Source organism: Balaenoptera borealis (genome assembly GCF_965194805.1).
Source record: "Balaenoptera borealis genome assembly, chromosome: 2".
In the NCBI taxonomy this organism is placed as follows: domain Eukaryota; kingdom Metazoa; phylum Chordata; class Mammalia; order Artiodactyla; family Balaenopteridae; genus Balaenoptera; species Balaenoptera borealis.
Genome location: NC_138867.1, coordinates 173,762,302 through 173,778,672, shown reverse-complemented (window position 1 = coordinate 173,778,672; position 16,371 = coordinate 173,762,302). Strand labels below are relative to the sequence as shown.

At 45.9% G+C, this 16,371-nt stretch overlaps 2 protein-coding genes across 5 annotated transcripts in view; both read left to right on the top strand.

The window, feature by feature from the left end:
• Positions 1–3,553, top strand: part of NWD1 (NACHT and WD repeat domain containing 1) — a 62,128-nt gene extending 58,575 nt beyond the window's left edge. The window contains 2 exon segments of the mRNA XM_082380559.1: positions 1,341–1,502; positions 1,505–3,553. Coding sequence (XP_082236685.1) covers positions 1,341–1,502; positions 1,505–1,641 — 299 coding nt within the window. The 3' untranslated portion in view covers positions 1,642–3,553.
• An 8,091-nt stretch (positions 3,554–11,644) lies between these two features.
• The window catches only part of SIN3B (SIN3 transcription regulator family member B), a 37,743-nt gene continuing 33,016 nt past the window's right edge, over positions 11,645–16,371 (top strand). For 3 of the 4 annotated variants that reach the window (XM_082383022.1, XM_082383020.1, XM_082383019.1), the window contains exons 1-4: positions 11,645–11,800; positions 12,034–12,140; positions 12,254–12,307; positions 13,417–13,570. In XM_082383022.1, coding sequence (XP_082239148.1) covers positions 11,696–11,800; positions 12,034–12,140; positions 12,254–12,307; positions 13,417–13,570 — 420 coding nt within the window. In that variant the 5' untranslated portion in view covers positions 11,645–11,695. The remainder of the gene's footprint in view (positions 11,801–12,033; positions 12,141–12,253; positions 12,308–13,416; positions 13,571–16,371) is intronic. The other variant, XM_082383021.1, reaches the window with a different exon arrangement.

Here is a 16,371-nt window from a genome sequence, read left to right as displayed (position 1 = left end):
GGCCTCTTCCCCAGCTCTATCCTTCTGAAAGTGGGCTGTGCCTCTTGTGTAAACACCCCCAGGCTTGGAGGGTGGTCTTGGAGTGGTGTGCATGGAGTCTGGATGTGTGAGCTAGGTTGGGGGGTTCACATGTATGTGTCTGAGGTCCCTAGGGATATAAGATGGAGCTGGATGTGGGAAGAGAAGGGGGCAAGCCACAGACAGCTGGGCTCTCCCACACCATTACATTCTGGCATGGAACTGAGGAGCCCAAGAATCCTCAACCCAAACCTGACCTTCCAGGTGGTTCTGAAGGTACATCCATCAGTGTAGAAGGATAGAACATGTTTCATTTAATAGCTTATTAGCTAGATTTGCAATGTTCACATGTTGTATCTTACAAGATGTTGACCTTCATTCATTCTCTTTCCTTAGGCCCTGTAAATGTTTGGGGCATCTTAAGATCATCCACTTTGAAAACCTCACATCTCTCGCTCTGTTCAATATTACACTAAGGACATAGTAACAGGAGTTAACATTTCTTGTGTCCTGGGTACTGTCACCATGCCATTTAATTCTCTCAATAAGCACCACCATTTTACCAAATTTGAGGCTCTGAGAGATGGGGTGGGCTGTGGCTTCAAGCTGGTCTGCCTGATCCCCATGGTCACCTTTGTCACATTCTCCTATAGAGAAAGGAACCCTTATGACACTGGCAGGGGTTTAGGAGCTATTGCTATCCCCATCTGACAAATGAAGAAGCTGAAGTTCAGAGTGATTAAGGAACTTTCCCAAGGTCACAAAGCAAGTAAGTGGCTGAGTGAATATCAGGTAGAGTTGAATACATTGTAATCGAATACAGTATAACTGAAAACATTGTGATTGAATCATTATAATTGAATACATTATAATCTAATACATTGTAATTGAGTACATTATAATCCAATACATTGTAGTCTAATACAGAGTAACAAAGATGCCTGGCCAAAAGATGATGGCTCAGAAGGTGAGGTCTGTGGATTGTGGCCTTAAAAGCCCATCCTGTGCAGGTTCACAACCTGTCTTCCCATTCCTCCTCCAATAATAATATCTACTGAATTCGCTCTGGCTGAAACTGATAGTTAGCACCTGACATGCATGACATCTGCAAATCTTCAGAATTCCTCTCAGCAGGTAGGCTCAGTTATGGTTCCCATATTGCAGATGAAGCAAGAGGGACTCTGAGAGGTTGGCTTTCATGCCTAAGCTAGTAAGGGGCATTGCAGAGATTTGACCCCATGCAGCCAACTCTCAATGTGTGAGATTGGATCTCTGTGGCCACATTTTTATCATTTGTGCCCCCCCTCCACTTCCCCCGACAGGCACACTGCTGGCCATCCAGTTTGTCCATGCCGTGATGAACAGAATCATCCCAACCTCCGATGGCTTCATTGCCCCCACCAGACATGGCTATCTCATCCGTGAATGTTTCCAGTGCCCTTCGTCAAGAATCTCACAACAGGACCCTCTCAAGAACTTCAAAAAACAGTGTGGATGGTCAAATCCAGGCAGAGAGAAGAGCTGGCTGCTGCTGCAGGAGCACTCCAGGACTCGAGATCAGGGAGTGCCCAGGGAAACGAATCTAAATCAAACAAATGCTCACAAGTCTGCCTGCTAGTGTAAAAACCCCCTGTGTCTCCAGTGAGTTAGCCCCATTCAATCTGAAGCAAAAAGACTGTATGTGTTGATGTATATCTGGACCCAAAGCCTGTGATTATGTGACCCAGACCTTGCTTCCTACCATCTTTCTGGTTTTTTCTCCTCCTTGTCAGCTCCATTCACAGACCCATCACCCCCAAGTTAGCAACATGACAGCAAAGTTCAGTAGAAAAGAGAGTTTCCCTTTTCCAACAGTTTGAACCAAAGTCCTGGTTCTAAGTCTGTTAGCCCCAATTAGCTCATACACCCATCCCGGATCACAAAGCTATCTCTGGGGAGAATGCAGCACTCTGATTGGTGGGCCTGACCCCATGCCCATCCAGGCTGAGGATGGAGTCAACACCACCCAACCACGTAGACTGAGAAGGGGAGAGGCTATTCCCCAGGGAAACTAGGGTGCTTGTACCAGGTCAAGGGGGGGATGGATGGATGTGAGACCAACCAAAACACAAATATGGACCACAGAGCTTTATAGATTATAAAGCACCAGGTGCTGTAGTCTGATCCTTATCACAGCCCATACGTCAGGGAGGGCAGGAGTTTCTTCATCCATTTCAGAGATGAAGAAACAGCCTTGCAGAGGTAGCTGTGATTTGCTCAAAATCATGAGCCTGAGGTGCAAGAACTCTGAGAAATGAAAGCCCAGAGCCTTCCTGTCCCAATTATTATTGGGACCACCTCACTTTAATTTTAGACTCAGAAGCACAAACATCAATTCCATGGGTGGCACATTCAAGTGCCCACAGGGGCCAACGAGTAATCTAGATGATTGCTGTGCACCTGGGTGACCAGCAGAGAGTGATAGTGACAATGGGAACATGGAGGGCACTGCTGTGTCTTGGGTAGACATGGGTACCTTGACTATACCCCAGAATCACCATGGGGAAAGCAGCCTACTGGTGCCAGAGCTTCCTGTTGTCATAAGTAAAGCCAGAAATCCAAACTTTTATGAGAAATGTTCTCATTTTTAAAAGTTGGCAATTGGCTCAAATTTACACTTATAGGCACATTTGGCCCATGTCTCTAGTTCCTGAGCTGACTCATGACCCAACTTGGCATTAAACCGGTAAACCTGTTATCATTCTTCCATCTCTACTCCCTGGCTCCCACACTTTGAGAATAATGATACTTTTTATCTTAAAAACTGGAGGCTCTTGGAAGCAGATGGAAAAAGTTACCGACATCTCCCTGCTGTGCTTTTGGACCACCTCTGCCTTGTGCAAGTTCAACAGTCCAACTGTTTGCGCTCCACTTAAATGGCTCTTTCTTCTTTGCCTGCAGCCTTCTAAAAGCCCCATTTGCTTCTGGGGCTTTTGCTATATGGATAGTAGAGTCCAAACCTTCAAGGTGCTATTCCTTCCTTCCCCCCCTCCCATTGGATTCCAGACAAGAGTTTCAGAAAAAACAACCTTAGAAACAGAGGCTTTTGAGCTGCATGTGACCTGATTCTCATTCAGTTGTTTCTCAAACAAGTGTTCCAATGAGGGCTTTGACAGTTCTGCAAACGTTACTTAGCATCAAATTCCATTAAAAAATATTTTATAACTGTAATTTTAAAATACATGTTGGGTAGCATTTTTTTAAGGTGTTGGAGATAACTAACGTAGGATTCTCCTGCCATCTCCATTTAACTTAGATTGTGAAGGAAGCCCTTGAAAAAATAGCTACTCCTTGCCACCACGTCTTCTGTGAATCAGGGGTTTACCCAACGCAGAAATAAAGTGGATGTGACTAAGATTTCAGCTACAACTTCTGGCTTAAAATGTGTGTGTCCATCTCAACAGCCTCAGTGAGAATCAACTGCTTTGTACGTAAACACTAATTTGAACATAGGAAAGAAATTTTTACTAATAAAATGCTACTCCGAATTGTTGCTCACATTGGGGTTTTTGTAGTGAGTTTTCATTTGAGAAGGTGTTTGGTTGCTATGAATGTTTGACAAGCACTGTGCTTTGCAGCGGAGTGACTTGCTTGAAGTCCCCCAGCCATGGTGGAGCCAGAGTGAGAGCGTGGTTATTGTGTGAACAGGACTATATTAACACACTATCCAAACTGGGACACTTCTAGAGAGCGAAAAGGAATGCTCTTAACAAGTACTCTGGGACAACTACAAGAAACTGGACTGTCCCAGGGCAATTGGAATATACAGCCCCTCTAGTTGCAGCAGGAATTAATTTATATTAAATTCTAAAGGGTCCTTTTAAAAGTGACATATAAGTAACATATAACATTATATTAGTCTCAGGTGTACAACATAATGATTCGATATTTGTATATATTGTGAAATGATCACAGTAAGTCTAGTTAATATCCATCACTACACATAGTTACAATTTTTTTCTTGTGATAAGAACTTTGCTTTTAATTGAAGTGTAGTTGATTTACAACTGTACTTATACTTATTACCTATGTTAATTTCAGGTGTACTGCAAAGTGATTCATACGTATGTATACACACACACACACACACACACACACACACACACACTTTTTCAGATTATTTTCCCTTATAGAATATTACAAAATATTGAGTACAGTTCCCTGTGCTATACAGTGGGTCCTTGTTGGTTATCTATTTTATATATAGTAGTGTGTACATATTAATCCCAAACTCCTAATTTATCCCTCCCCCTCCTTTCCCCTTTGGTAACCGTAAGTTTGTTTTATTTATTTATTTATTTATTTATTTAAATTAATTAATTACTTTTTATTTTTTGGCTGCATTGGGTCTTCGTTGCTATGAGCAGGCTTTCTATAGTTGCGGCTAGCGGGGGCTACTCTTCGTTGTGGTGCGTGGGCTTCTCATTGCGGTGGCCTCTCTTGTTGCGGAGCACAGGCTCTAGGCATGCGGGCTTCAGTAGTTGCAGTGCGTGGGCTCAGTAGCTGTGGCTTGCGGGCTCCAGAGCGCAGGCTCAGTAGTTGTAGCACATGGGCTGAGTTGCTCCACGGCATGTCGGATCTTTCCCAGACCAGGGCTCGAACCCATGTCCCTTGCATTGGCAGGCGGATTCTTAACCACTGCGCCACAGGGAAGCCCCCATAAATTTGTTTTATATGTCTGTGGGTCTATTTCTGTTTTGTATATAAGTTCATTTGTATCTTTTTTTTTATATTCCACATATAAGTGATATCATATAATATTTGTCTTTCTCTGTCTGGCTTACTTCACTTAGTTTGATAATCTCTACGTCCAACCATGTTGCTGCAAACGTCATTATTTCATTATTTTTTTGATAAGAACTTTTAAGACCTATTCTCCTAGCAACTTTCAAATATATAATACAGTATTATTAACTATAGTCACCACATTGTACATTACGTCTCCAGGACTATTTATCATAAATTTTTTTTTGATGAGAAATCAGCTTCTTTATTAGGTAGTTATGTAAATAATAATAATACATATTCATGGCAAGCAAATCAAATAGAACAGAGGAATAAGAAGGACATAAGGTAAAAATAAGAAGTAGGGTGATCATGGTGACTCTGTTTATAGGGGACTATCCCAGTTAAAAGTGAAAGGCCCATGTCCTGATAACCCTTCAGTCACTGGGAAATCAAGACATCTGGTCACCCAAACAGCTCTTAATTCCCCAATTCCTCTCCCCAGGGATGTACCTTTTGCCCAACTTCACCCATTTCACCCACCCCCACCCCCTGCCTCTGGCAACCACCAATCTGTTTTCTGTATCTATGAGTTTGGGGGGGTTTTAGTTAATTAAAATTTTTTAACTTTAAAAGCCTAGAGATTTTTAAATTTATTTACTTAACTTGAAAACACTCGGGACTTCCCTGGTAGCGCAGTGGTTAAGAATCCGCCTGCCAATGCAGGGACACGGGTTTGAGCCCTGGTCCAGGAAGATCCCACAGGCTGCAGGGCAACTAAGCCCGTGCGCCACAACTACTGAGCCTGCGCTCTAGAGCCCACGAGCCACAACTACTGACCCCGTGTGCTGCAACTACTGAAGTCCGCCCGCCTAGAGCCTGTGCTCAGCAACAGAGACAAGCCACCACGATGAGAGGCCTGTTCAGCGGACTGAAGAGTAGCCCCCGCTTGCCGCCAACTAGAGAAAGCCCGCACGCAGCAATGAAGACCCAACACAGCCAAACATAAATAAATAAATAAATTTATAAAAAAAAAAAGAAAATGCTCAAACCCACAGCAAAGTTGCAATATTGAGAACAATGAACACGCATTTAGTTACTCTCGAGATTCCCCGATTGCCCTATCGCTGCCAATCTCCTGCTAAACCAGTTCTAAGTGACAGCTGGGACTAGGGTGAGGAGAGTGGGGCACTCAGACACAAAGTTTAAGAGGCACCAAAGAAATTCAACCATCAAAATAAACATTGTATTACCATAACTTTTTAATCAAAATGAATAAAAATGCATGATAAACAAAATACCAACATTTTAAATAAAAATAGGATCTGATCCTGTACTTGGCACAAACTTTCCTCACTCTCCTCATCCTAATTCCGGCCCTGGTGATATCAAGACACTTCAGTCCCTAAATACGTCAGGAGGCATCTTTAAGGAATAAGGTCATTCTCCTACATAGCTGCATTCACCTACCAAAACTAACAATCATTATTTAATATCTTTTAATAGGCATTCCTACTTTTCCTAATTAGCCCTAAAACATTCCTAATTAGCTGCTTCTTTCAAACTAGGACCCAATCAAGATTTCTTCACACATTGCATTGCATTTGGTTGTTTTGTCTATTTAGCCTCTTATATTCTAGAGCAGTAGTCAGCAAGCCACAGCCTGCATGCTTGTTTTTGTTTTTTAAAAAAATATTTATTTATTTATTTAGGCTGTGCTGGGTCTTGGTTGCTGCATGCAGGATCTTTTTTTTAGTTGCAGCACGTGGGCTTCTTAGTTGCCGCATTCTGACTCTTAGTTGTGGCATGCAAGTGGGATCTAGTTCCCCGACCAGGGATCAAACCTGGGCCCCCTGCATTGGAAGCGTGGAGACTTAACCACTGGACCACCAGGGAAGTCCCTGCATGCCTGTTTTTGTAAATAAAGTTTTATTGGAACACAGCCATGCCTGTTCATTCGCATATTGCCTACAGCTGTTTTCATGCTACAGTGACAGAGAATGTATGGCCCCAAAGCCAAAAATATTTATAATCTGGCCCTTTATATTTATCTATATTATACATATTTATATTATACACATTAATATTGTATATATAATATATAAATATTATATAATAAGCATACATATTTGTATTATATATAATATTTATAATATTATCTTTATTATATATTTATTTTTGTGTGTGTATATAAAAAGTTTTTATTTTTATTTATTTTTTTAATTTTTATTTTTTTAACATCTTTATTGGAGTATAATTGCTTTACAATGGTGTGTTAATTTCTGCTTTATAACAAAGTGAATCAGCTATGCATATACATATATCCCCATATCCCCTCCCTCTTGCGTCTCCCTCCCACCCTCCCTATCCCACCCCTCTAGGTGGTCACAAAGCACTGAGCTGATCTCCCTGTGCTATGTGCCTGCTTCCCACTAGCTATCTATTTTACATTTGGTAGTGTATATATGTCCATGCCACTATCTCATTTCGTCCCAGCTTACCCTTCCCCCTCCCCGTGTCCTCAAATCCATTCACTATGTCTGTGCCTTTATTCCTTTCTTTCTTTCTTTCTTTAAAATATAAAATATTTACAATCTGCCAATCCTGGTCTTAAAAAGCTTGATTAGATTTAGGGTAAACATGTTTTTTAAGAGACTATTTTGGGGAGCAGTTTAGGTTCACAGCAAAATTGAGTGGAAGGTACAGACATTTCTCATATACCCCCTGCCCCTACACATGTGTAATTTCCCTCATTATCCACATCCCTCACCAGAGCAATACATTTGTTACACTTGAGGAACATACATTGACACCTCATCATCACAAGGTAAACAGTTTTGACAAGACTACTTCATAGGTTTTGACATGACTACTTCATAGGAGTATTAGTTAGCTATTGCTGCATAACAAATCACCTCAAATTTAGCAGCTGAAAAGAACAGCCATTTATTCTCTCACAGTGTCTGTGGATCAGGAGTCCGGGCACAGTGTGGCTGGGCTCTCTGTTCAGGGTTCACAAGGTGTCAGAGGGGCTAGGATCTCACAGTCAGGCTCAGAGCCCTGGTGCATGCTCCTTCATAACTGAGTTCCTTGCAACTGTAGGACTGTGGCTCTCAGCTCCCAGAAGCTGCCTCTTTCCAAAGGCAGATCACGACATGGCTGGTGCCTCCTTCAAGGCCAACAGGATCACACCTCTCTGCTGCTTCAAGGCTCTGACTTCCAGACTCTTTTAAAGGGTGCCCCTGGTTATGTCAGGCCCACCTAGCATAATCTGTCTTCTGATGAATTAAAAATCAACTCATTTGGGACCTTAAATACACCTGCAAATTCCCTTCACCTTTGCCGTGTAGCATAACCTAAATGTAAGCGTGACATCCATTATGTTCCCAGGCCCTCCCACACTCCAGGATGGGAGACGGGGCAGGGCACTCACACCAGGGCATGAGAATCTCCAGCGCCTTCGAATTCTGTTACAACACGTGATTCTGGACTTTAGAGATTTTGATCCTAATGTTTGTCACCTGGGAAGACTTAGGTTAGTTCAAAATAAGATCTTTTGATCTTCTTAACTTTGCCAAAATACTGTCCAACAAAAGACCCACCTAAGAATCTTACCTTAATGCCATTATATTAGACAAATGGTAAGGACATTTGTGTTCCAAATTTATCTAAACTCTCTAGCTAAACTATCAACTCTAAGGTTTTCAATTTTTTTTCTAATTTTTATTTAACATTTTTTAAAATTATTTTTTATTTTTATACAAACCATTTTAACTTTTTAAATTGATGTATAGTTGATTTACAATGTTGTGTTAGTTTCAGGTGTACATCAAAGTGATTCATATGTATATATATATATATATATATATATATATTCTTTTTCAGATTCTTTTCCATTATAGGTTATTACAAGATATTGATTATAGTTTCCTGTGCTATACAATAGGTCCTGTTGTTTATCTGTAAGGTTTTCAATTTAATCTGTGTAGATGAGAATAGTAAAGAAAAAAATTAGCTTAGCAACTTTTTATGCTTTATAAAAATGAGAATGAAAAGATGTACGTGTACTATTGCCCACATGTTGAACACACGCACTCATACAACAAACATGCACATATTCGTGCATCCTTCAGAACTCACACACGCCCAAGGTGGAATTGGCTTGTGGTTGTCCATTCTCCAAATGAGTGAGGGCTTCCTTTGACCCTGTGAGACCTATTAAAAGAATGGAAAACTCAGTGATCCTTGTGGAAGGGGGGCCTGGTGTGAGGACCCTAGGGCGTATCAGAAGCCAACATGTGTCGTTGATTCTCGGGATAGGGACTGTTGCCAGCGGGTGTTGGTGTGGAAAGGGCTGTCCAGACTCTGGTGGCCTCCGAATGTGGTTCAGGCGGCCTTAGCTGCTGTTCAGACAGGAATGCAGTGAAACTAAGCAGAATCCCTTTGTGGGCTGGGAGCTATGAATCCTCAATGCTTCCTTACCCCTCACCCCCACATCCACCCAGCGCCACTTCCTCTCTGCTTTACCTTCTAAATATCCCTCCCTTCCACCCCCTTCTCTCCACCTCCTCTGCTCCCATCCTGGTCTAAACCACCATCATCCTTTGCCTGCCTAAATGATGAAACAGCCTCCCTGCACCCTCCCTGGCTCCCCTCCAATCACTTCCCTGCAGAGCAGTCAGAGTACTTGCTTCCAACTTCAAAGCTGCTCAAACAGTTCCTTGTGCAGAACCCATGCGCAGTTTCTACCAGCACTATATGCCAAGACCAAAAGCCTTAACTCATCTCATAAGAATGAGTAGCCTGCCCCCTCTGTCCTCTCCATTCTTATTCTGCTCTCTCTCTCTCTTTCTCTCTTTCTTCCTCCCATTCATCTGCAGTCCAACAACACTGGTCTTTTTGTTTTTTCTTTTTTTTAAAGTTCTTCAAATGTGCCACACTCTTCCCCACCACAGGGCCTCTGCACAGCCATCCCCCCTGACTTTCATGGTGAACACCTACATATTGTTCAGAACTCAGCTAGAATGGAAAGCTTCCTCTGGGAAGCTGTTCTCATCCCCTGCTAGTCTGGGTTAAGTCCCTCGGGTGGCAGAAGGTATTTTCCAAAAATGGTCATGGCAATATTTCCTATCCCCCATGCTATTCCAGAACCTGGCCACTCACCATGTTCTGGAGTCTGTTGGCCCTCCTCTTGAATTTGGGAGGGACTTTTGATTCTGTGTGACTTGCAAAGGTAGATTAGAAAAGGCTGTAAGTCTTCCACCCGGCTCACTTACTCCTCTCAGGATGATTGGTTTTGGAACCTAGCTGCCATATTGTGAGGAAGCTCAGGCTGCATGAGGAGGCCACAGGTAGGCAATCCTGGCAACAGCCCCAGCACTGGTCTCAACCTACAGCCAGAAGCAACTGACAGACATGTGAGCGAGTAAACCTTCAGAGGATTCCAGTCTTAGCCTTGCAGCCACCCAGCTGACATTGAGGGGCTAAGGATGAGCTATTCCTGCCAAGCCTGCCCAAATTGTAGATTGGAGAGAAAAATAAATGTTCTTATCATTGTAAATCTCTAAATCTTGAGATGGTTTGTAACACAGCCATAGTAACTGGAACATAGTAACTATTACACTTGTACCTTCTCTTTGAAGGTATCTGTTACAGTTGAAAGTATCTGTTACAGTTGAAACCTTACATCTGTGTTTGTGATTATTTGATTCCTATCATTCTTGAAAGACTGATGACTCCGTGAGGGTAAAAGCCTTGTCAGTTTTGTTCACCATACTACTCCTGACCCCTGGCAAATGATGCACTCACTGCCAATGGGCAGCCAACTCAGCTTTCCTGCACCTCTTCATATATAAAAAGAGATACCAAATAAAGATGATGTGCAAGAGACTGTGGATGGCAGAGGAGAGGTCGGGTAGCTTCTTGAAAGAGAGGACATTTGGGTTGTAGTTTGCAGGATGTGTAGGGTGCTTTCTGTGTAATGAAGAGATAGAACGGGGCTTTCAGCAAGGGAAATAAGATGTGCTGATGTACGGGGCCAGGAAGCAGCCAAGCTAGGCAGACATTGACAGGAGGTTCTGCACAGAGAGAGGGCAGCTTGCTTTGGTGGAAAATTCTGCAGGAACAGGTTCCTAAGGGCCAGGTTTTTATTACCTTCAATGCTGCATGTAGGTGCTTAGATTTCATTCACAAGAAATAGGAAGATCTTGGAGATTTGGAAGCAGCTGTGGAATGATCTCAATTCTTGATAGCACTGGGACTGGAAAAACTGGTTAAGAGACTCCCGAACTGGTCCAGTGGGGAAGTGATGGGATCAGGACTAGAGAAGTGAAGATAACAGGATCAGGACTAAGTCAAGAGCAATTTAGCAAAAGTTCACCCTAGGGTCCTGTATTAGGGTGCTGTGTGCCCATATCCCGTTGTTACATCAACCCTATAAAGCAGGGGTCCAGAACACTTTTTTAGTGAATATATCAGGCGTGTAGATCTAAGCATCTGTCGCAGCTATTCACCCTGCTGCTGTAGCGCAAAGATAGCCAGAAATGACCGGTAAACGAGTGGGCGTGCCTGTGTTCCAACAAAACTTTTACAGACACCGAAATTTGAATTTCATAGTATTTTCACGTGTCACGGAATAGTCTTCTCCGATTTTTTCCAACTTTTAAAATTGTAAAAACCATTCTGAGCTTGCTTGTGGGGCCGGACAAAAGCAGGCAGCAGCTCTTGGTTTGCCCACACGTGGTATATAAAGCGTTTTAGTAGCATTTCAGTTTTAAAAGTAAGATCGTACAGGAAACCTTCAAGAAGCCCCGCCTTCCCTGGCGTCACCAGGCCTCGCCCCCAGGGCGGGGCCAGCGCATGCGCGGCCGGGCCTCGGGCGGGGGCGGGGCGGGCCGCGGCTCCGACTTCCAACATGGCGCACGCTGGCGGCGGCGGTGGCGGCCCCGCGGGCCGGGGGCTGAGCGGCGCCCGCTGGGGTCGCTCGGGCTCTGCGGGCCACGAGAAGCTGCCGGTGCACGTAAGTGGTGGGCCAGCCCTCCCTGGGAGACCCCCGTCGTCCGGCCCCCGCAGGCCGACGCCCCCCACCGGGCCCCGCCCGGACTTCGGCCTCCCCTTCGCGCGGCCCCGGACCCCCGACTCCTCACCTCCGCCCCTCGGATGCCCGGCCCGTGCCCCTCCCGCCAGGGACTGCCGCTCCCGTCCCCTCCTCCGCCGACCGTGGCCCACCTGGACCCTCCCCCCTCCCCGCAGGTGGAGGACGCCCTCACCTACCTGGACCAGGTGAAGATCCGCTTCGGCAGCGACCCTGCCACTTACAATGGTTTCCTGGAGATCATGAAGGAGTTCAAAAGCCAGAGGTACCAGCGGGGCCCCTACCCATCCCGGAGGGCCACCCTGGGCCTCAGTCTGCCAGAGCGGGGTGGGAGCCCCCAACCTCGGCTGCCCCTCAACAGGGTGACCCCTTGTGCAGGTTGTCGAACTTCTGGGAGCCTCAGTTCCTTCTTCCAAAAAACGAGACGGAAAGGTACCCCCTTGTGGAGCTGTTGCGGGGATTCCTGGAACGAGGGCAGTGATGGGGTGCGGCGAGTGAGGCAGTCGAGCAAGCACAGAGTCGGATCCTGTCTTTACTCAAAATGTTGATTTTCTAAAAGAATTTTGTTCGTTGGGGATTTTTAAAAATTATTTTAGATTTTTTTTTCAAGCACTGCATGAAAATGTTATTTATCTTGATTGTCGAATGTTTTCGCACTCTCTTAAATCTTGTCCCCAAGGTGAGTGCCTCACTTGCCTCACCCCAGTGCCAGGCCTGCTTGGAAATAATGCGCATAAAATGCTTAGTAAGGAACCTGGTACTTAGAAGGCATTTAAAACACATTAGCTGTATTCACAGGCACAGAATCAGGAGGGTTAGAGATAGATGGGGGACCTCCCGATGGATAGTGAGCTTGTTTGACAGGGGCTCACTGAGGCTTAGAGTGGGCCAGGGGTTTGCCCAGATCCACCTTAGGAGCAGGGACGAGACCAGAACTCGGTCCTTCTGACTTAGATTCTCAAGTGTCACATCCCCACTGTGTTGCTTCCGCCTCTGAGGAAATATGGCAGGGCCCGCCTGGTTTCCTTCCACAAGCATGATGCTAAGACCTTGGCCCTGACTGCAGCCCTAAGGGAGACCCTATCTCTCCCCTCAGATTCTTAGCAGCTTTCATACTTGCCGGGCCTTTGACATTTATACATTATAGTCTCTTGCTGGGAACAGCTCCTGTGTCATAGTCTCCCTAATTCATATGAAATGAATCTGTCTCCCATTTAGAGGGCTTTAACCTTCTGTTACTTCTTGGAGCCCAGGACTTGCAGCTGGCTGTCCTGACATTTTCAGAACCTAGCACATGTGCTTGCAGTGTTTCGGGAGCCGTGCTGTGTACATATTCTGTGGGTTTTGCCAGGAAGGCACAGGGAGCCCAGGCCCGGTTGCCTTGGCAGTGGATCACTGTGGGCAGAATCACACCAGTCACATTTGAGGGTGCTTCATTGTCTGTTGAGGAGCTCATGCCATGGCACGGGTAAGGGAGGAGTCGATTCTGCCTTCAGTTTGCTTCCCGAGATGCTTCTGCCCACTCTCATTCTTCGTTCCAGCATCGATACTCCTGGAGTCATCCGACGAGTGTCACAGCTCTTCCACGAACACCCTGACCTGATTGTTGGATTCAACGCTTTCCTTCCTCTCGGGTACAGAATAGACATTCCCAAGAACGGCAAGTTAAACATACAGTCGCCTCTGTCGAGCCAGGTATGCTGCTGCAGTGGTTTGAGTGATCTGGCCTTAGCACAGCCCACCGTGGTACTCAGGTACTCAGGCCGGACAGCGTAGCTCATGTATTTCACTGCTGGAAAGCTGGTGAAGAGACGATCTTTTTCTTAAAATGCTTCAGCAGAAATCAAAATAGATTGAAATACCTACATAGGTAGCCTCTGCATCCCAAATTGATCCGCTTGGTGGATTTAAATCAAGAGCGGATGTGTCTGTGTGTGTCAGGGAGGCATTCTCCTGACACAGTTGTACGTCCAGTCAAAATAATCGCATCCACAGTCACGGAGGTCTTGGTTTGAGGCTCTCCCCCTGAGCTCACTAGGCAGGCCACACTTATACTTGGGCCTGTGGTCCCTCTGATCACCCTCGGTGCCACCCACAAAATAAAGCGGTGGAGATGCATGTGTGACTAGCCACGTTTATTGTTGCTGTGCTTCACTCACCTGCCAACAGGATCGTTGACTGAGCTCAGGCTTGTGGCTTTGGTCCCTTCTTTCTTGAGTGACAGGTTGCTGCCTCTTCTATCTATGCACTCCCTTCTTGTGTTTGCTCACCAGATCCCCTGAGAAAAAAAAAGCCTGTTTGAGCTTTACTTTTATAAGGTAATGGTTGTCTTTTTCTCTCCTCGGCCCTGTTGCCATTTAGGGCATAACCGTTTGCTACGGGGGTGCTGTCCAGGGCATTGTGGGGTGTTCAGCCGCATCCCTGGCCTCCACCCACTAGGCCCTCACCCAGTCAAGACAGCCAAAAATGTCTCTAGACATAGCCAAGTGTCTCCTGGGAGCAAAAATCACAGCATTGAGAAGTGCTGGTGTAAGTGAACGTGCTCTTTCAACCTCCTCCATCTCTGCCCCAGGGGTTTTTGCAGGGAAGGCAAAAATCTACTCTGGATGCATTTTGTAGGTTTCTCTTCTGATGATAAAGGAGATTGCAGTTTCCTATCAATTAGGGAGTCAGGATTTGAAAAGAGAGCAGTGAGAGGCAATGTGGCAGTGGCTGGTCCCTCTCCGAGGGGGGCTGGCACATAAATTCTGCCTTTTCTCTACACAAGGCAACCTCCACCATCAACACATTGTCTCATTAAAGCCGAGGAGTGCATCTCAGTTTTAAAAAGGAACTTGGAAGCCTTCGGCCACTGAATTCCAAAAGCTTCCATTTCATGTTTGCAAATGGAGCCACGGGATCCAGAGGTAGCGCTCCTTCCTCCAGATGATAAAAGTCTTAGCGGAGATTAATCTTCAGAACAGTCATGGCTAGGGGAGAAAAGCAAGCTCGTTTGCAGGAGTGTGTGCAGGAGCACTTTGCTGAATCTGAAGCGCTGCGTAAACACTGAGTGTCATTACCATCACTCGTTAAGAAAGAGCCAGAGTCCAAGAGCTAAATTGCAGTCCAAGACCTAAATTGCACTCCACGTGTGGAATTCGCCTTCTCAAGTCCTGTCGGAGTAACTGCTCTTGGGGCTGGATCTCCACATGAGCCTCACCTTCCCTTAAGTAGCCACAAGGCCCCTGCTGCTCCACACACAGCTTCGAGGACTACTGGAGAGATAAGGAGACCGGACCAGTCTTGTCTGCCCCTAGGCGGATTTCGTGACCGCAGGCCTGTCAACTTGAAGACGGGCTTGATGAGAACTTTCCCTTGATAGCTGCCTACCAGGGCTTTATGGTCTTGCTGCAGCCTGGAAACAGCCAAAAGTAGGGCCCCTTCCTCAGGGGGAGAGGTACGTGCCTTTCGTTCCCTCGGGACACGTGCCGCCCACGTGGTTTCAGTCACATCCACGGACCTGCCATGTTTCCAGCCCTGCTTCACACCAGGCGCAAACGCAATGTCCTCTCAGCTTCCTAGAGTCCTTTTCGAATCCACGGTAGCCTGAGAACTTTATAGGGCTCCCTACTCGCCAGTGCCCTGGTGATTTTTTTTTTTTAATTGGTTTTTCTAGCTTCACTATTTTGAAGTATAGCTCCGTGTGTGTGTGTGTGTGTATGTGTGTGTGTGTGTGTGTGTGTTTTCCATTTTTCATCTCGTCATGTATCCTGTCAACTATCGACAAGGAGGGAACAGTTGTTAGATGCTGAGGAAGATGAATACGTCTTAGCCTGTGGGGAGCCTTCTGCACAGGGCTTCTCAGCCTTGGCACCATTGCCACTGGGGCCAGATCCTGCTTCCCTGTGGGGGCCATTCTGTGCTCTGGGGTGTTGAGCAGCATCCCCGGCCTCCACCCACCTGAGAGCAGTAGCGCCCCCTCCCCCAGTATGACAACCTGAAATGTCTCTACACGTTGCCATGTGTCCCCTGGGGGGCAGAATCGCCCCAGTTGAGAACACTAATCTAAGGGGGAGATAGACATGTGCCATGATGTGGGAAGTGTGGCCAGAGAGGGGCCGGGGACCATGGCAGGAAGAACGTCCCCTTGCTGCAGCTGCAGCCTCCTGAATCAACATCTTTTTGGATCTGGTTGGCCTTAGTTGTAATGTCACCTCCTCAGAGAGCCCTCCACTCCCATCCCCAAGTCATTTTCACAGCACCCCGTTTTTGGATTTTTTGTTTTGTTTTTTTATTTATTTATTTATGGCTGTGTTGGGTCTTCATTTCTGTGCGAGGGCTTTCTCTAGTTGCGGCAAGTGGGGACCACTCTTCATCGCGGTGCGCGGGCCTCTCACTATCGCGGCCTCTCTTGTTGCGGAGCACAGGCTCCAGACGCGCAGGCTCAGTAATTGTGGCTCACGGGCCTAGCTGCTCCGCGGCATGTGGGATCTTCCCAGACCAGGGCTCGAACCCGT